General features: G+C 51.4%; 1 protein-coding gene across 1 annotated transcript in view; it reads right to left on the reverse strand.

Annotated features, from left to right (window-relative positions):
- Positions 1-16,318, reverse strand: part of TGFBI (transforming growth factor beta induced) — a 31,447-nt gene extending 15,129 nt beyond the window's left edge. Inside the window, exons 1-6 of the mRNA XM_046668240.1 lie at positions 16,150-16,318; positions 11,383-11,481; positions 2,426-2,490; positions 927-1,087; positions 413-577; positions 8-154 (exon numbers count right to left, since the gene is read on the reverse strand). Of these exons, the coding sequence (XP_046524196.1) occupies positions 8-154; positions 413-577; positions 927-1,087; positions 2,426-2,490; positions 11,383-11,481; positions 16,150-16,283 (771 nt within the window). The 5' untranslated portion in view covers positions 16,284-16,318. The remainder of the gene's footprint in view (positions 1-7; positions 155-412; positions 578-926; positions 1,088-2,425; positions 2,491-11,382; positions 11,482-16,149) is intronic.
- Positions 16,319-19,892: the final 3,574 nt, after the last annotated feature.

The raw sequence follows: 19,892 nt of genomic DNA on the forward strand, positions 1-19,892 counted from the left end.
CCCTCACCCGAAGGGTCTCAAAGGTGTCCTCGATCTCGATGATCTGCTGGATGTTGTTGGTGACAGTGGAGATGACCTTATCTATGAGGTGCACCACACCATTGGTCGCATGGTGGTCAGCTTTCAGTAGCCGAGCACAGTTGACAGTCACGATCTGCCCAGAGAAGAAGCAAGGATGAGCGGGGAAGACATCAGAGGCACAGTCTCGAAGCCCCAGGAGGGGACAACACAGTACAGAATGTGGGTTCCATAAGCTGTGGAACTAGAGGGCCTGAGGAGAAGCAGGGGCAGGAGGCAGAGGTTACCTATAGCTTACCCCACCTGCAGGACAGACATCCAAAACCAGCCCCCATGTGGACCAGGCGTGGGCTCAGTTGGCAGGGAGCAATGCTGTGTAACTGGGGATGCCTACCCCGTTGGGATAGTGGTGGATTTGGATGTCAGAGTTCTGGTACATGGAGGTGAGGGCCATGCCGTGTTTCAGCTCATCTGTCAGGACCCGTCTGTTCACCATGTGGTAGCGAAGGGCGTTGAGCAGCTCGATGTTGACGTTGCTCACCAGGGAGTCCAGCACTTCCTAGAAGGAAGGTCCGTGTGGCAGTTAGGAGGCTCAGACGCCACATTCAAGAGATGGGTTCTTGCTACCCTGGGAAAGGTTCAGTGACCCCAGGCCTCCATTCTTCCAAGGACCCCTCCTCAGTGAGCTCTGAGGTCTGTCTATCCAGTTGGATGGATGGGGCACTGGAAGCAACCTGGTGAGGTATATTTTAGCTCAAGTTCCCAGCTTTATCTGAGGGCTTAAGGACAAGGTTTCCTGAAATAGTGGGAACTCACTACAGAGTCTCATCTTTCATGCCCACCAGCCCACCCCTCTAGGAAGTAACGCAGTTCCCAGTAAGAGTCCCCTCAGCAGAAGGAGGTCTCACAGCTGGCAAGGAAGCCCAGGCCTCATTGCTGGGGGCGAAGATGGTGAAGCTGCCCGGCCCTTCCATCTCGGGCCTCAGCTTCTCTGTGCGGTCCGTGTACAGCTGAGTGGTGGTCGATCCAACGACTCCCAGGGTCTCATAAAGGTTTGAGAGAGGCAGGGCTGCAGAGGCAGAGGACAGAGGAGGGCCAGGCCTGTGAGGTCCATCCCAACCAGACCACAGCCTCCCCTGTCTGCAGAGAGGACAGGGCATCTGCAGGAGAAGAGTGTGGGAAGGCCCAGAGACAGCCTACTGCTGGGGAGCCTGAAGCTTCTCACGCTTCTTAAAACAACTCTGTAGGTCAAATGCCTCCCTAGTTGAACTCAACTAATTGGTCATTTTTAATCATTTTAACCACAGAAGCACAAAGCTTTTGTTCACAGACATTTAGATAATGCAGGCAGGAATGCACACCAGAAATAGATACCCTAATTACAAACTAGTCTTACAGATTTATCTAGTTGTTGAAACTGGTTCCCTAATGGCCTCTATTAGAATGAAAGAACACTAGAAATCTTCAAGGTACTTTGCGTATTCATAAGTGATAAAATGTTATCTCCTAAAAGTAGGCTGAAGCTTCAGAGGGACCTCCCCTCACACAGGGAGCTTAATGTTCATTTTAAAGGGCATGAACCAAGGCTCAGAGGCTGAGCTCCCCTTCTGAGTTCATTATCCTTTTCCCATTCCCTCTTTCCTGCCTGTCCTTCCACTTAAGTCTGGAACGCCATGGCCCCAGCCCATGCCAACCACACCCCCTTCCGACCTTGGCACCAACCAGACCGCCCCCTTCTCTTTAAGTCTCAGTCCCACATTCTCAACTAATAAACTAGCAAATATTTCAAAGTTAAAAAAAAAAGAACTCCTCTGCACAGTCCCTGCTGGTGTGCAGAACTAAAGGAAAGGCTCTGATAAAATTCACAGGTGCCACGTGGTCTTTAGTTGCACGTGGCCATTCACAGCACCCTTTGGTGACTCTGGGTAAGCCCACCTGGCCTGCCACTCTCCTCCCTACGGAACTCCAATGGGCCAAGTTTCAACAGTATAAGGTGGGGGCAGCTTGGTGTTCGCAGCCCAGCAGCAGACCAAGCCTATCCCATCCGCTCCTTAGCAGGGCTGATCGGAAGGACTGGACGTGTTTAGAATCACTCCCAGCCAGAGACAACAAGGCCAGGAGCCTGTGCCTGGTGAGGAGAGCATGGGCAGGTCAGAAGTGGAGTCTGTTCCACCAGCTGGTCAAGCAGGTCAGCCTGAACAGGAAGTGAGTAGCGTGGGAAACTCACTGTTTCCAGCTTCCATCCTCTGGCCCTCACATGGAACTTAGAGGCCAGAGAGCATGTGATGAGAGTGTTCACACAGCTTCATCCCTCAGACTCCCATTCAGACTCTGTGGCCTTTTACAGGAGTGCTCCTCTCCCTCCTCCCCTCCATCTGTGCCAACAGGCAAGGCCTGGCTTATTCACCTGCAGGACAGCCCTTCTCTCCTGGGACCTTTTCATATCCAGGACAGCACTCGTAGCTGATGACTCTGCAATGAGACACACACATGTTATGAGGCAGGGCTTCCCTCCTCCTCGCATGTCATCAGTCCTCTCTCCAGGAAGAATGGCCTCCACAGCCGAGGAAGGGAAATGAGAACATCCCACTCTCAGAGGAGATGTTTCATCAAGTCATATTTGTGCCTTTCATTGGCAAGGAGCTTGTCACTCCCCCTCAGCTTTGCAGAATGTTCCCAACAGCTGCCATCACACACAGCAATGCAACAGGCAAAGGTCAGAGGACTGCGGCAGCAAATTCAATAGTGGGATTAGAAAACACTCACCAAGAATTTACCTCCAACATAATTTGTAGGGAATCCAATGGATAGTGTTCCTGAGAGGCAGCAGAGAGGAGCAGAAAGAGCCCTGGACCTCTTCTGGCTCTGAGTCTGCCACTAACTAACTGGGACCTCTCCAACCAGTCCCGTCTCCTCTCTGCATCTCAGTTTCCTCATCTGTAAAATGCACGTATGTATCATGTGATGATTGTTGGACTAAATTTCTCATGGCCTTCTAGCTCTCTGATTTAACAGCAAGAAGAGGAGCGTATAGGCGATCATCCAGTTTTTCTGTCTTTACAATCAAACTTCAAACTTTTAAAATTAATATAAAAACAGTTATATGGTTTCAAATGGAAAATACACAAAGGATTATATAGCAAAATGGTCCCCTTCCACCCTCATCCCTCAACCATCCCATAGTCCCCAATAACATTGCAAGGAAGTAAGAGTTCTAGAAGCCTACACCTAAGAAAGGCTTGCTTCATATCAAATCCCCAAGTGCTACCTGAGGCCACCCCTGCACCGGCAGTGTGAGCACAGCCCCTCCTCAGCAAACAGCCACGTCCTGTCCCTTCTTTCCTTACACATGGTTACGCCCTTTGGGACAAGAGAGAATTCAGACTTTAATTGCAGCAAGTTTTACTATAGAACTGCTCACCACGGGCCTCTCACAGGATGTTTAACGACATCACCAGAAGAGAAGCAGAGCCCTGCTCTCTTCATTCTTGTGCCATCCTGTTTCTTTCCAATCTTTCATCCCCATACTTATAAGGGCTACAGAGGCTGGTGGGCTCAGGACTGACCCTAACTGACCCACAATTTTATCTTCAGAAACTAAACCTATCTTCTGCAACTAATGTCAAATTTGATTGATACACGACCTCTGAAAGGCTATGTGGCATAACAGATTAGGAGACTTGGCCTGTGATCCATTAGTAACTAGCAGGGCCACCTTGAAAGTCCATTTCTCTCTCTGGGCCTCAGTTTCATGATCTATAAAATGGGATGAAGTTAAATTCAAGAATCTCTAAGGTTGCTTCAATCTCACACTCACAATTCCAGTCAATGGCATTATTTCTAGGTGACAGAGAAGCACTCTTTCAAGAAGGAGAGTGCCTGCCAGCTTCTCCAGCTAAACCTAGGGAGAGCTGCAAGCCTTGAGCCCATAGGACCAGGGGACAGCCAGGCATGGGATCCCTGGCTTTCTCTGATAAACACCAGGGCTCTGTGGCCAGGGTTGGGGAGGTGAGATTAGGTCAAGTGCCCCAAAGCTTAGCTTCTTTCCAAAAGAGCCTGGGTGACATTCCATGGAGTTGGAGAAGCACAGTTGGGAGACAGGTCATCTCCTCAAAGCCTTCCTCATCTCTGGGGTCCCCCATACACATGGGTGCTGCACACTTCATGCCTTGGAGCCCCAGCCACCTCAGCCAAAGACTCTTCTTCCAGGACGTCAGTGTCTGAGTTCCATCCTTAAAAACCATAAATAAGCTTAACAGCTCAGGTGGCCTCACTAGGATTTCATTAAGGACAAAAGAAAACCAACCCCCGAATGTGAACTCCCTGGTTCCTGTGGCCACGTGTGTGTGGGAGAAGGAGCTGGGAGCAGGGACGGATCTAAGGAGAAAGTTTCAGCATGGAGAAGGATACTTAGGATGGAATCAGAAAGCTGCAAGGGCTCTGAGGGATGAGGCCTTTCTTAAAAGGACAGCTGGGGAGGGCCAGATCTCAGACCCTCCTGGAATTGTATCAAGTCCAATCCCTTTTCCATTGCTCTTGACAATGCTTGTGTTTGGGGAAAAGCAGTCTGATTTGGAAAGTTTGACATCGAGAGGACAGAGGTTTTCTCTCCCATGTGACCAGAACTAACCCTTGTCACCACTCACAGTGCCTCTCGGTGGGCTTTCTGTACCCATGTCCCACAGTGGTTGGATGTGGGTGGCACACTACCCCAGGCAGAGGCTCAGTCCCCCAGCAGAAGGCTTTTTCCTGGTTAACTGAGTGTGGTTCTCTGCCAGGAAGCTTTCTCCTAATCCTCTTGCCTTGCTGACCTCTCCCTCCTCTGCTCTCCTGCTGCCCACAGTCTGGCATCCCCGGCACTCTCTAGGTGTGCAGGTGTAAGCCACGCCTCTCAGCCTGAGCACGGCAGCTCTATGGGTTGAGATGCTTCCACAGCTGCCAGTTTCCCTGCTCCCAACTGTCCCAACAATACCAGCTCTTCTCAGAACTGGTATTCTGAGAAGAATGGCCCCAGAGAAGCAAGAGGGCAGCTGGAAATTGCAGACTGAAAAGACAGCCTTTGAGTCAATCTTTCTGGACTAGCACACCCTGTTCTCAGCCTAGTGTACCATTCTCCTTGGGCTCTGGTCCTGGGGAGAACACACATGCTGTGGACAGGGCTGGGGACAATCACAGAGTCCTGGGCCTGATGCCATCTCTCTAGGATGAATGCAGCAAAGGATGGAAATCATGGGCAGCCTCCATCGATGTCTCCCCAGTTCCTTGGCTTCCCTGTGCAGAAAGGACCAATCTGTTGGTATCTGAATTGAATCTCATCAGCAAAAGCTGTTCTGATTAAAAGCTCCTGGCTTCTCCTTGGCCTGACATAGTCCAAGGAGTGAAGAGCTCAGGTCAGAGAAAGCATCTCCTTTAGGGCAATGAGACACTAATTGTTTTGTTCCAGCTTCCCTGGTCAGAAGAACAATTTGAGGAAGAAAGTAAAGGAAAGTGCCCAATTTAGAAGGGCCTTTGGGGAGGGAAGGGGGCAAAAAGATAGTGTCAATCCAAGGTCTAAGAACTGAGATGTTTGGGAAGCTCTCCTCCATTCATCTCCAAAATTCTTACTCATAATTGGATAAAGAGAGAAGTCTTGGTATTCCTCTCCCCAAAGTAATTTTCCAAGAAGTCAATACAGTAAGTTAAAACAGTCACTCTCCCAAGTGTGCTCCACAGCTTTGGCTTGCTCTTGTGGCTGTAAATACCTAGGGATTAACTAGACTCTGGAAGTAGGTGGAGCAAGGAATGGAGCCTGAGAGCCAGTTTCCCATGACAGAAGGGAAACCGTTCAGTGTGTCATGCTTTCCAAGCAATTGCAGAGCAAACACAGACCCATTTCGTCTAGACATTCGACATGCCCCCCAGACTGCCTGCCTGGAGTGGCTCATTTTCTGTATTCCTGGCCTTGAAAACTCAGTGGAGGTTTCTCGAGTGTCCCAGTAGAAAAATCAAAATCTTGAGCCCCCCGGTGAAAAAGGGTTTGCTTTAACCTACTGCGCACCACCAAAGACCTCACCACTACCCTATTCACCAGGGTCCAGCTTGGTTAGTGAGGAAGATAGGGCCTTTAGAAAGTGTACTTAGGTTTTTTGTGACAATCTATGTGGGGGTGTGAGGGCATTTTGGGGGCTCCTGGATGCTGACTCTCTCTTCCGTTCCCATGCCCTTCGTCTGTCTAGGGGTGTTGGGGAGTCCCCTTGCAGCAGAGGATCAGAGTGACCACCAGACTAGGGGTGAGCAACCAGAGGAAGGTTGGGTCAGTGACTCTGGGCCCCTGCTGACCCTGAAGAGGCCATGTCTCTGGGACGATGGTCACAGGTTTTGGAGCCCTAGAGAGAGATGTGGGGCAGTTCACCCTGGCCCTGCAGGGCTGCTTACTTATGAATCGCTGACATTAGCTGCTAGGCTTGATTTTCCCTGGAGCAGCATAGTAGAGAGCTAGACCTCACCTACTCACCAGCACATGACTTTGAGCAGGTTGCTTAGGCTTTCTGAGCCTCAGTCTCCCCATCTGTCAGTGGGCTAATAATCATGTTGATCTTGTAGGGTGACTGTGAGAATTGAATGAACGTACAAATGAGAAGCACTTAAAAAATTCTGGATATTTACTAAGCACTCAGTTGTTGAGCTTCTCAAAAAACTCCAGGTATAAACTTTAAAATTGAAATTAAGCTAATAACTTCATTGAAAGCAATGTCTTGCACAAGACCACTGATCAAATCACATTGTAATAAATAAATTCCCTATAACACATTGCTATAACTCAATACATAGGGCCTGTATTAGTTTCTCATTATTGCTGTAACAAATTACCACAAATTTAATAGCTTAAAACAAAACAAATTTATTATCTTATCATTCTAGGTGTTAGAGTCAGAAGTTGGCCTTATGAGGCTAAAATCAAAGGCTACATTCCTTACAGAGGTTCAAGGGGAGAATCCATTCCTTGTCTTTTCCATATTCTAGAGGTTGCCTGCATTTCTTGGCTTGTGGCTACATCACTCCACCTTCAGTTTTCATTGTCACATCTCCTTCTCTGACTCTGACCCTGCTGCCTCTCTCTTATAAGGACCCTTACGATTACACTGGACTCACCAGATAATCCAGGATAACCTCCTGTCTCAATATCTGCAGTCTCTTTTCCCGTGTAAGGCAAATGTTCACAGGTTCAAAGATTAGCATGTGGACATCTTTAGAGGGTTATTACTCCACCTACCACAGGGCCTTACCCCAGATGGTATGGTGCACGGACTCATGTAAATACTCAACAGAATAAAATTCCATGTCAGCTAAGCTGCCTCTTAGGAGTTTACAGAATGTGATAAAACCTTCAAAAAGCCTGCCCGACAGACATGTTTGATGAACCACTTGTGTATGGTGTATGTCAAAACTCAGTTATTTCAGAGAAGATTATCCACAGAGTCCCAGCTGGCTGCATAAGGAATATGAGACAGGAAAGAAGGTACAGGAGTGGGTCTGGGACACCCTGACTTCCCTAGATACCTTCTCACCAGCCTCTACTGTTTCCTCTTAGGATCAAGGTTGTAGGATACAAGAAAGGGAGGAAAAGGAAGGCTCTTCCTCAGGTTCACTGCAGATGTCCCCGGGTGCCCTGCCCAGAAAGAGAGTTCCTGGAAACAGCTCTGCCAGCTAATGGAAAAGCCAACCATACACCAGCTGACCAGCTGGCTTCGGTAGAAGTTAAATCTCTAAGCTTTAACGCAGTGCTGAAGTAGTATTAACATTTCAGCCCTTGGGTAAAGCAATGCTTGCTACTAGGGAAAGAGGAGTGTTCTGCCAGCTCATCCTGGCTCCAGAGAATGGCTACTGCACTTGTGAAATGTGCTGCTCATGAACCAACTTCAAGACTTGGAACGGAGAGCTGCCACCCCTACCTGCTAGCTCCCACGCTGGCCCTCCCTGAGCCACGCTTATGATGTCTGAACTCCTGCTAGGACTATTACAACCCCATGATGTCAACTCCGACTTGGCTGTTAAATAGGACTCCCTCTCACTGGGGCTCGCACAAAGGAGGCTTGTCGAGAGGCAGCGAGGCTTCCTGACCACGATTTCCTGCACCATCGCTCAAGCGGTTGCACTTAAAAATTTTATGGTTACTGATCAGACGGGGGCCTGAAATCACAGAATGGGATGCTGTCTCCCTCATAACCCTCTTCGCTTGATTAGCGACTGTATTGCTCTGGTGCTCTTTAGGGTCTGAAATAAAAGCTAATGTGAATTTCCCAGAAATAAAATTCACTTAGGTCACTAAATAGGGGCCCACTGGTAACTACTTCCTGTAATAAAATCCACATGTTCGGCTTGACAAATAGCATCAAAGACTCAGGAAATGCAGAAAAGCTACTGTTTGAAGACAATGTAGTGTTTTCTGATCTGGGTGCTGAGTGAGGCCAGTCCCCTCCCTTCTTCCCTCCATGGAGGTGGAGTTTGGGGCCTCATAGCAGCAGACAAGTGGCTCCAGGCTCCTGAGTCTCTGTATGACCTGACACTGCAAAGTCTTCACTCCCTGGCCCTGTGCTTGGTGCCACTTGTCTGCTTTCAGGTTCAAATTCTCCTTCCAAGTCTTGGGCCCCTTGGAGACCTGTGCCCGTTTCCCGTGACACCTTGCTGCCTTTCATCCCAACACTCACTTCTGCTCCAGCATCTTCCCTGGAGTCTTGCTGAGAAAATTCGCACTGCCCAAGGTGGCCCCATGCTGAGATGGTCCTCTTTACTCCAACCACCACCATGTTCCCCATTTCCTAGTCGGTCCTCACTCAAATAAATACACTTAGGGATCCATTTTCACCAAGATGATGTCAACTCCGGCCAGCACAGCCCTCTCTCCCTCGTCTCCTAATCACCCATGGCACTGAATCCTGGGGTCAGGTGGCAGCTTTCTTATGAGTCTGGGTCCCAACTACACAACTGAACAAGGCTGTGCTTCCTCGGCTCTCTTGGGGACGTCGGAGATGAGTTCAGCTGCTTCCCCTTTCCCTCCCTGAGTTCTCTGGACCTCTTCCCAGTCAGCTCCACCTTCACGACACTGCATGTGATGTTCCAGGAAGGGACCCCTCTTGTCCTGGATCATAAAGTTTTATATCAACTCATGTTTTCCTATCCTTATTTCCTCTTTTTGAAGCTGCCCAAAGCAACAGCCGCACTGAAGAGTTGAACATGCATATCATCGCCTTCTGGTTTGTAAGACCAGGTCAACGGCTAGGAGTGGGCACTTGGCTCTGCTTGACTCTACTCTCCACCTTGCTTTCCCCACCCGCAGCTCCCATGTATTCCTTTTCTAGTACCTTGGCTCCCCATGTGCCCACCGGCGTGAGGGTGCTGCACCACCTCATCACCACACTCTCAGAGCCAAATCTGCCCAGAAGGAAGATGGGGTCATCAGGAACACAACGCACAGCTGCGCCGCCTTGCCTTGTCCAGGCACAGAGACAGGGATGGTGCAGGTACCAAGGGCCAACAAGCCAAGATGACCCATCATCCACAGCAGTGTCAGCCTGGGCACTGCCAGGGATCTTACTAAGCTACTGTTAACTAGGCAGGCAAATGCTTCCTTACAGGGCCACCCAAAACACCACGGCCAATGTCACTCTGTTGCCAGCTTGACCTCACAAGCAGGTCCCATTTTTAGAGAAACTGGAACTAACAAAAAGGTGGAGCTCTTTGAAACCTAGGGCTCCGAGATGTGGAAGAGCTGTCTTCTTGGTACTGGCGCTGTGGTCTCCTTCTAAGAAGCAATTATGTGGGGCCTGGTTGTGTATTTAATGAAGTAATTAATTAGCTGTTTATATGAGTAGATAATACACACACAGGAAAAATCAAAGAGTACTAAAAGTTTTTTTTTTTTTTTTTAAGTGAGCACCATGGAAGGACGCGTGGTACAGAATTTGCATAATCTCCTTTTGCCCATAGCAAGAATTATCACTGGGCATTTGTTCACAGAACCCAGAGGGTATGTCCTCCTAGTTCACTCAGCCTTAGCTCTGAGACTGGGCTTGGTCAAGTGGGAAGCCAACTGTCAGGGACCTGCCCTCAATAGGCTCCCAGGGAGCTGGGGGTCTCTCTTGCTCTGCCATGATCCCTAATTTCCCAGATTCATACCAGGATTGATAATTGCCTATCACAATCGGGGTTCCAAGCTGGGATACTTATTTCCATGTACATTTTAAGGAAAGAGCATTTTCCCTTCCTTCAGCTGGTTATGAAGGTGGAGGGGATGTCTGCTCAAAAGCAATGTCACAGCTGTACATTTAAGAATCTCTAACATGAGAAAGGGTTCAAGATAGTGGCCTGGAGTCTCTTAATCCTCCTTTTATGCAAAGAAGAGGAAGGGGAGGCCCTCACAAGTGGCTCAGGAGGTTTTGCGTAGCACATCTTCCTGTCTGTAGGAGACAGCCAGCTTTGAGATTTGTTGATGACTGGTGTCAAAACAGATTAGGTTTCCCCGGAATTCTGTTCGAACATGCCCGCCACCCTGTTAACACCAGGCGATGGGGCAGTCAGGGTGAATGCCGCCTTCCTCCATGCGGATAAAGGCACCAACAAGCCCTACTGTAACTACACTGGTCCACACCCCACTGGCATCACACTTCTGTTTGCATGGCCTAGATTTGCAAATAATAGCCGGTAGCATTCATGAAGCACTTAAGCTGTGCCAGGCGCCATATTCAGCCTCCCATGTGCATTATTTCAGTCAATCCTCCTGACAACCCCAAAAGGTAGTCCTATTGTTATTTTACAGACTAGGTCTCTGAGAGTTCCAAAGGTGAAGCGACTTACTCAGGTAAGTGGCAGAGCCAGCAGCTGAATCAGGAAGTCTGAGCCTATGTTCTTAATTCACTGTGCTGTCTCATCATGTGCCTATTTATAGGCATTCTAAGTCGTTTGGGGATGTGTGCTTAGGATCGCAGAGCAGGGGTGGTGTTATTTAGTATAAGTTTACCAACGGGCTTTCTTTCTTAGAGTCACAGGCTGGTGGCCGGTGGCTTCTCCAGTAAATATTTGTATCATTTAGTGAGGATTAAGATGCACACACAAACACACACCACGTTTCGTGCTTCTTGTAATCCCAAATCAGCCTGAAAAATATATCAAAGTCTTGTCAGGAGCCTTAAAAATGCAAAACAAAATTGGCCGGCTTATTAAAAGCCACTCCCAAGCACACAGTGCCCTGACACGTCTGCATCTTCATGGCTCCTTAGACAGCCTGACCTCTCCAAAGGCTGACCCAGGCCTGGGGCACTGCAGCCGGCGTACAGGCGGCACGGCCTCCTTGGTGGCTGGCGGTCTTAGATGGCTGCAGATACTCACGTTGATTTGCCGCAGATCTTCCTCTGGTACCACTGCTTGCAGTTGGTGAAGTACTTCTTGTTGGTGCCGATGAGCTTCTGCACAGCGCACACGTTGGGGCTGAAAATAAAGGCAGCAGCTTAAGCAAGATGGTCAGCATGTTCACCCACCTCCATGTCCTTCCCACCATGTGGGCCTTCCTGGGTCACTAGAACTTTCTAGCTATGGAGAAGCTACAGTCATTTCAATCTTGGTAACAGGAGGTGGCTCGGGGTAGACTTTGGTTCTCCTGACCTAGATTTCCATCAACAGCCCTCCCGAAGTTTTCTCCCAAACTAAATGTTATCAAAGTATATCTCACACATTGACATAACTTCTTGTAAGTATCCTTCTTTGACACGGACATTTGGTAAGTGTAAATAAAAGCATCTTAAATATTTTAGATTGTATGTTACAGATTGAGAAAACTAGCTAAGTAAAAGTGGTGTTTTTGCTAAGCAAAGCAGCTCTGAGAGGAACCCCCAGGCTATCTCTGCACCCCCACCCCACACTGAGCTCTAATCCAGCTCCCAGTGCCCATCGCTGGTCCTGTTGTCATGGGGGCTGAGGTCTGGGCCCAGCACCTTCCAGGCAGCTCCACTCACAGACATACTCCGCGTCCCTAGGCCAGCTGCCTGGCTCCCCAACACAAAATGGCGGCTGCTTGGCGGGAGATGCTCTCCCACTGGACTCTCAGTCGTTCATTACTTAGACTCCAGCTGAGTCCCATTCTCCAGAAAGCCTTCTTCCACTGTCCCAGGTAACACGTTCTGTCCATCCTCTGACCTGGGACGCAGCCCTTGTTTACACTGGGTACCAACAGAATCCAAAACTGATCATGGTGTGTATGTCTCCTCTCTTCCACTACCTTCCAAAGAACATTGAAGGCAGGTGCTCTGCCTTGTTCTTTCTTTTATATTCTAGGTGGGGCCGAGCACTGCGTCCCGGTGAAGAAGGAGCCTGGACCAAACTTGTTGAACAGAATCCTTCCAGGACCGCCCAGCTCTGCAGAGTCCTCAGGAGCTCTGCGGAAAAGCTGAGTGCAAACCTCCCTGGGGTCTGCCGAGCACTGTGGGGTTTTGTTTTTGCGTATTTTATTCAGTGTACCAAGTCCTGACCCAAATCGTGCTCAGGCCACGCGGTGGCAGGACCTTCATTAGGAGCCCCTGGGGAAAGGAGGCAGCTGTGGCTGTGTGGTGACAATTGGGAGGGGGTCTTCCTGAGCTGGAGGTAGGCAGTTCATCCACTGAATCACAAGTCAGAGGAAAGAGAAGCAAAGAGACTGAGGGCTTTCACAAAACCTCTGCACCCAGAGAACTTCAGGTATCATTTTTATATATCAGTTCCTCTGTTACTTTAGAACTGTAACCAATAGCCATCATTTGATGTGCACAGTATTTTTCAGAAGATACTGATACTGCAGTGAGAGCTACAGCTGCCATCCCCATCCTATCAGCTGCAGAAACTTGGTCACTTCTGAAATACTCAGTCAGGTTATTGGGTAGGAGGGTGCAGTGACTCTTTACATCTCTGCCCTGTCTCTTCTACTGCATGGATGTCACCTCCTGTCCAGTTTGTGGTGCAGTAGGCAAAGGTGAGCGAGCAAAGGAGGCACAGTAAATCTTAGTGGGTCGATGTAAGAACCTGAGGGCAAGAGAAGGGTGGAGAGGAGATGACAGACCAACAGGGAGGAGAGCCCCACATGCCCTTAGTTCTGGCTGGCCCTGGCCAGATGCCCACAGCCTCCAGAGGATTCTAACAGAAGCCACCTTGCCTCTCTCTTTGCTGCCTGGGATTCACAGCTTGCAGCAGTCCTCACAGTCCCCACATAACCCCTGGAGCATCCCCGCTGGCCACACACCAGCCCTAGATGCTATTCCTCACTGCGCAATCTCAGAAGTTCTTCTATCTGACCAAGCAGGAAACAATTACTGTCGATGAATTCCCTGCAACTTTCCGTAGGCGTCTGGCGGGTCGTCAGTGAGTCTCTTGTGGATGTGGCTCCAACATTCCTCTGCGGAGTGAGTTTCCACTGCTGCTGCCCTTTGAGACAGGAGCGGGGGCTGGGGTCACTGTGCCCCACTCCCTCTCACATCCATTGGGGTCGGAGGAGGGGAGAGGTGAGCTGTGTATATAGGAAATTTAGGCTGAAGTTTAATTGAAATGAGCAAGCCATTTCTAGGCATTTGGCCTCAAGCACAACAGCTCTGCTGTTCGACTTGGACTTGAAAATCAAGTGCTTCAGGAAATTCAGTCCAGTTTTGGTTGATGATATTCAAAAGTATGACTGCCTTTTTACTTCTCTCTCGGTATGATTTCTTTCCCTCCCTATAGGAAAACTATAGGAACTCCCTATAGATAGAGCCGGGAGTCAAGAGACCACAGCAGTCACTACTCTCCCAACAGCTTTCTGTGTTTGGACTAAGTCACGCCATCTCACTAAGCTGCAGTTACTCCATCTGTAAAATGGGAATACGAACAATAGATCTCATTGTGTTGCAGTGAAGACGAAAGCAAAGTGGTGACGGGTGACAAAGTGCCGCGCACAAGCAAGGCACACGCACTACTTCTGCCTTCATATCTTGGGGCACACTACATTTCCCTAAAATAGCAGAGACATTTCCCTTCCCTTTTCACCAGTTCTCACTTTGAATGAAGGGTTGGAGCTTGAACAAGGTTATCCATTTTGCACAGGGTGCCACACCCATGTGCAAGGCCAGGCGGCCCTGTGATATTTTCAGGGACGGTTAGATCAGAGTAAATGCAAGCGTTTCGTCACAGTGCATCTGCCTGTGCATCTAGACTTTCCTGGGGGGGGGGGGGGTGGTGCCCATATGACTTAGCTCCCTCTGCCCCTCACAGATCACTACAGGCCTTTCCAACTGCACAGCAAGAAGCTAATCAAGAGGATTAGCCAGCAGGGGTATGGGGGTTGGGGTGGAGTGGAAGTTGATCTCCTATCTGAAAGTCATAATGAAGAGCATTTGCATTAAAAAAAAGCGCCCTATTTTCTGACTGGTCAGTGTCTCCTCCGGGCTCTGATGGGAAGGAGGCTTGCTTTAGAGATGGTCTGGGCGGAACAGAGTAAACCCCTTTGGGGAAGCTTCACTGTGGTGTGCACAGAGACATCATTCCGGGTCGCAGTGCTGCAGGGCATGCTACAGGGGTCTTCTCCTGACTTAGTGGTTAAGATACAGAGGGGTCAGAAACCTCCCAGGCAGATTGTGGCACCTGAACACAACAAGCTCCATTGGCAAGAAAGGCAGAGGGACAAAGGTGAGCTGGGCAGAGACAATGAAAATGCCAGTTGCTCACATTTAGACTTTCATGTCTCATATCCCCCTCGTCTTTCCGACCTGCCCCCTCACCCTTTAATACACAAAGCCTACGTCAAAGGGGACTCTCCCACTTCCCTAAAGACCCCAGGACATCCCCCCTACTCTCCTCTTTCCAGGAGGGTGTTGAGGCTGCGGCAGGGTCCTGCTTGATTTCAATTCTGCAGAGCGGCCGACTCACTCCCAGCAGGCCCCCACCCCACAACTGTGGGCACCGGAAAGGCCAAGTGAGCCCATAAAGCCACACGCAGAGAGGACAAAGATAACTACTGCCTGTGAGGGGCAGCCTGCCCCCACCCCCAGAGCACTCCTAGGGGTGGAGCCAAGACTTTGTAAAGTCCTATAAAGTCAACTCTACTCACCCCTGACCATGAGTTTTGATCTGAGTGCAGACCTGTCCAGTCATGGGGTGGTCTGGGTTCTACCAGGATGCAAATGCCAGAGCAATGGCAATGGGGTCCCCCTGACACCCATGGCATTTGGGCTGCTACATGACTAACCACATATAGTCTGACCTGGCTGTGAAAAAGGACTTGGTGTGACCAGCTGGGCTGGAAGCTGCCGCCAAGCCTGGGTATGTGCACGGCAAGCTGGTCTTGTCTGGGAGGGAGCAATATTGCCCACACTGGCCTGGGTTTGGGTGAAGGCCTTTACCAGCTCAGACCCTCTGCCTGGGCTTGCCTCCTAAAGCCAACACATCTTCAGTATCTCAAAGGAATATATGCAACGACAATGTCCCAAATTTACAAACCCAGGTATTGTTCTAAGAGAGATTCCAATCCCGGCTCTACTGCATACTGCAGGACTGTGGGAAAGTAGTGTGTCCTCTCTGGACTCAGTTTCCCCATCTGTACAGTGTATGTGAAGCCCATGGAATTCTGCTCATCCTCTGGCAGGGGAGATCCCACGTTGCCTTAACTGCCCTTGCTGTGCCTGGAGAGCACTATCTGGTGCCAGGTGTTGGGTGCAGGGCCTGGCCAGGTGGACAGGAGCCTGGGGACCTTGGAAGCTGCCAGTCTTACAGGTCTTCAGGCACTGGACAAGGACCTGGCAGGACTGGACTCTCTGCACTGCTGGGTGGGCTTGCTCTCGGCCCTGCCACCTTCCCACGGTGCTTCTGGGCAGAGCTTCCAACTACCCCTTCCTCCCAACTGCTGGGAGAAGCTAAAACCCCGGCCGGGTCAGGTCGTCTCAAGCTCTTGACCTGAGTCCGGTGGCTGGTCGGCTCTCCCACCCCTTTCCTCGACAAAGCGTCCTCGGCTGGCTTTCCCTCCGTCGCCCCCACCTTCCTCCTCCACCTCGTGCAGGGCTGGTCCCTCTGAGCCCCCAACACTGCCTGCTTTTCGTTCGGGCTTTGTCCCCTGCGCCCCTAGCCCGTCCCTCCGCCACCCTCGGCGGGGGCGGCCCGGCTTACCCATGCTGCCGGCCCCGGAGCCGGCTGTGCTGCAGCACCAGCTGGTAGGGCGACCTGGCGGGGCCCGCCAGGCTGGCGGCGGGGCCCAGGGCCAGCGCCAGGGCGAGGGGCAGCAGCCGCACGAGGAGCGCCATGGGGCGATGGGCGGGCGGGCGGCGAGGAAGTGAGAGCGCCGCGGCCGCGGGCAGGTTAAGTAAGCGGCCGGCGGGAGGGAGCGGCCGCGAGGGGCGGGGAAGCCGCGGGCGGGCGGAGGGCGGGCGGAGGGCGGGCTGCCCCGGCGCCCCGGCGCCCCCGCCTCCCAGCCCGGCGGCCCGCGGCGCCCCGCTCGCTCTCCTCACCGCCCAGCCCGCCCCTCCGGGTGGCCCTCCCTCCCCTCGCCAACAGGCTCCCTGGCTCGAAGGACCCCAGGTAACTCCGGGAGGGAGAGGCTAGAAGTAAAGGGCGGCCGTGCCTAGGCTCTCCGCACACTGCACTCCCTCCTGGAGCCCTCGGCGCGCTGAGCCCAAAGATCCCTCACTGCTCTTGAGGCTACAAACACCTTGGAAGTGGGGAGGGGGACAATGCTGATCCCCATAATACGAGCCCCATCGGCCTTGCCTCTGCATTCCAGGAGCACCCCTCTCCTCCCCAGGCTTGCTCTTTGAAAGATGGATAAGGAGTAAATCTTATGATTGACAGAAGACAAAAAATGAGGGGCAGAGTTTGTGAAGACTCTAAGCTACTCTTGGAAACCATGGAGAGGGTGAGGTCCACCACGTAGGTGCACACTCGTTGTCTTTCCTTAAACATCTCTGCAGCACTACATGCCAGATACTTGCTGCAAAGAGACTGAAAAGTCAAGATTTCTGCCCTGGAGGAGCTCAGAGCAAGTAAACATGTAGTCACCTGGGAGGGAGGTACATATTCATCCAAGCATCTATTAATCACCCACCAGTTACCGGGATTGCTAGCCTGGGGACACAAAGATGGATGAGCAAATGCGATCCAGGCTTTTTCTGAAAAAGCTCATAGTCAGGAGATCCTCGGGCCAGCCAACAATGTGCCATAGAGAAGGACAGCTGTGGCCTTGGGAGCCCAGAGGAGGCAGCTGGCCCTGAGAGGAGGCAACACCTGCTCTTAGGCCTGAAGGGTGAGAAGGAGTTAGCCAGGCAAAATGAGGCATGCGTTCAGGGAACTCAAGTTGTCCGGCTGGCTGAAGCATGGGCAGGTGGAGTCAAGGTTGGAGGAGGAGGGAAGATGTGTCACAGGACCTAGACCCAAGCTAAGAGTCCTGCAGGTGATGGAGAAGCAGGCAAGTGGCATGGTCACTGTCAGGAGCAGCTATGAGAGGGTCAGATAAAATACCACGAGGCCAGACTTGGGGCAGGAGGGTCAGGTGACCAGAAAGGGACCATGTGAGAGCTTGACCAAAGGTAGAGGAGGTGCGCATGAAGAGAGGTGGCAAACCTGAGGAGTGCCTAGGAGGTAGCAGATCAGGAGACTTGGAGGTGGTACATGGGGACTGGGGGAGGAGAAGGAGGAGTCAAAGATGACTAACGTGCTATTGGCACGGGCATCTTGGTGGATGGTGGTACCGTTTTTAGAAAGAGGGACATGGAGGGGGTTGCAGGTTTGCCAGTAGAGAGTGAGTGGTTTTGGACACACTGAGTTTGAGGTGCTTGTGATTCAAGCAAGTGGAATGTCCTGTAGACAGCTGGCTATAAGGATCTGGAGCTCGAGCAGGGATCTGGGTGGAGATTCAGACATGGGAGTCATCCCCGGTCTGTCTCAAGGCGAAGCTGTGGGAGTGGATGAATTCTCTGGGGAGGGCATGTGGAGCAAGAGCTGGGTGATGACAGATGATGGAGAGGAGGCATGGCAGAGAGCAGCCACAAAGGAGGTGAAGGAGTGCTGACAGGAGAGCAGGAGGAAATGGGGGGTGTGGAGTTGTGGTGGGAGGGGGCGCCCCAGAAGGAGGGAGCTGCACGCCAGACAGATCCAAGGAACGTCCACTGTTTGGAAACAGTGAGGCACTGGGGACTTGGCTGCGGAGAGCAGGAGGGTGGAAGCCAGGTTATGGTGGTTTGATGGAGAGATGAGGTCGTGGAGGCGGCAAGTGTACAGTGTAGACGATTTTTTCAAGAAGCTTGTCTGAGAAGGGAAAGGGAGAGTCAGGGTGGAAGCCAGAGGAAGACGAAGTCAAGAGAGGCCTGGACATGTTGGAATGAGGATGAGAAGAAGGTAGGAAGGAGGAGATCAACACCGTGGGAGAGAGAGGGCTGGCAGAGTGAGGGGTGAGGGAAAGCAAGGACAGGGGGAGCAGTGCAATTCAGGGTCTGGAGGAGGGGCAGGGTACCGAGGGAGCCAAGCTATTGCAGGCCTGACGTAGGGGAGTGGTAGAGCAGTGGAGAGGAGAGGAGGGGTTTCAGGGAGATTTCAGGGGTAGCACTGACTAGACTTGGAAACCCCCTGGGCAAGGAGGAGATGGAAGATGGGGAGTCCGAGACAATGACCAGGGTATAGCTGAGAGGACTGCATGCAGGTCAGGCACCCTGGTGAAGGTGCACGCTCGGCTGCCTGCAGGGAGGGAGGCTCGACTCCAGGTGTGTTCACATCAGGCGTGATGAGCCAGCTGCATTTCCAGGTGGAGATGTCCAGGAGGGAGCTGCCTTCAAAAGTCTGGACTTCAGGGGAGGTGGGAGGACTGGAGATGCAGATTCAAGTCACCATACTAGAAGCTGATGGCTAAAGCCATGAACACGCTCCCTCCGGAGCATGTGTTGGAAAAGAGAAGGACGAACAAGGGGGAGAGGAGGAGAGGATGATGGGCCAGAGCCCTTGGGAGCACCCATCTGGAGAGGTTAAGGGGCAGGCAGAGAAGGAACCCTGAAGGGACAGAGGTCCAGGGAGATCCAGCGAGGCCACAGGAGAGGAGAATTTCAGAGAGCCACCATCATTGCCAGGTGAGGCAGTCACCGAGTGGTTCCTAGACCATGGGTCGCACTCAGGACACCAAAGACCACAAGGCCATGGAAAGCACTCTGACCCTAGGCTGTGTCTTCTGCATTGAAGACTAGGGCATGTTCTGGGGTAGCTCTGACTTTGGGGAGAGCCAGGTCCTTCCCTGATGTCCTCTCTGTCTCCTCCTCTCCCCATCTCCCCAGAAGGGAGACGTGGCACATTCACTCCCCTGGCTACCTGTGCGGGCCAGTCCAGTGCTGAGGACTTTTGCCACTTTGGGGGAAATGTTCCCTTTGTTTGTCTCTGTCCAGGTGGGGCTCATTCTGCTCGCTGGTGAAGACTGTCAAGCACATACTTGTAAGAGGACTTTCCTGAAAACAACCTTCCAGGAGAAGGGAATGCCTCTCCTGCTGCATTAGGTTCTGTGTTTGGGCTCCTGGGACTTAACTCCACTTTATCTATGAATCCTTTTCCTCACTGTGGTGTTTGTTATCATTTCCTTTTTTTCTGGAGCCTGGGGGAGAAAATCTAGAGAACAGGATTGGAGGAACTATTTTGATGGTGTCTACATCAAAAAACCCTATCTGCTGCCTTTCTGCTCAGTCAATGATCATGCAGCGAGAGAGGTGTCTTTGGCAGTGACCCTACTCAGTGAGTCAATACGGATGGCCACTAAGATCACGAGGTGAGAAGGCTGCCTTGGCTGGGCCTTGGGTCTGAGCACACAGCAGCCTCCATGGACTGCCATCTGAGTCTGAGCTGTGGTGAAATAACCCCTTTACAAAACTAGAGTGGTCCTGACC

Source organism: Equus quagga, chromosome 7 (genome assembly GCF_021613505.1).
Source record: "Equus quagga isolate Etosha38 chromosome 7, UCLA_HA_Equagga_1.0, whole genome shotgun sequence".
Classification (NCBI taxonomy): Eukaryota; Metazoa; Chordata; class Mammalia; order Perissodactyla; family Equidae; genus Equus; species Equus quagga.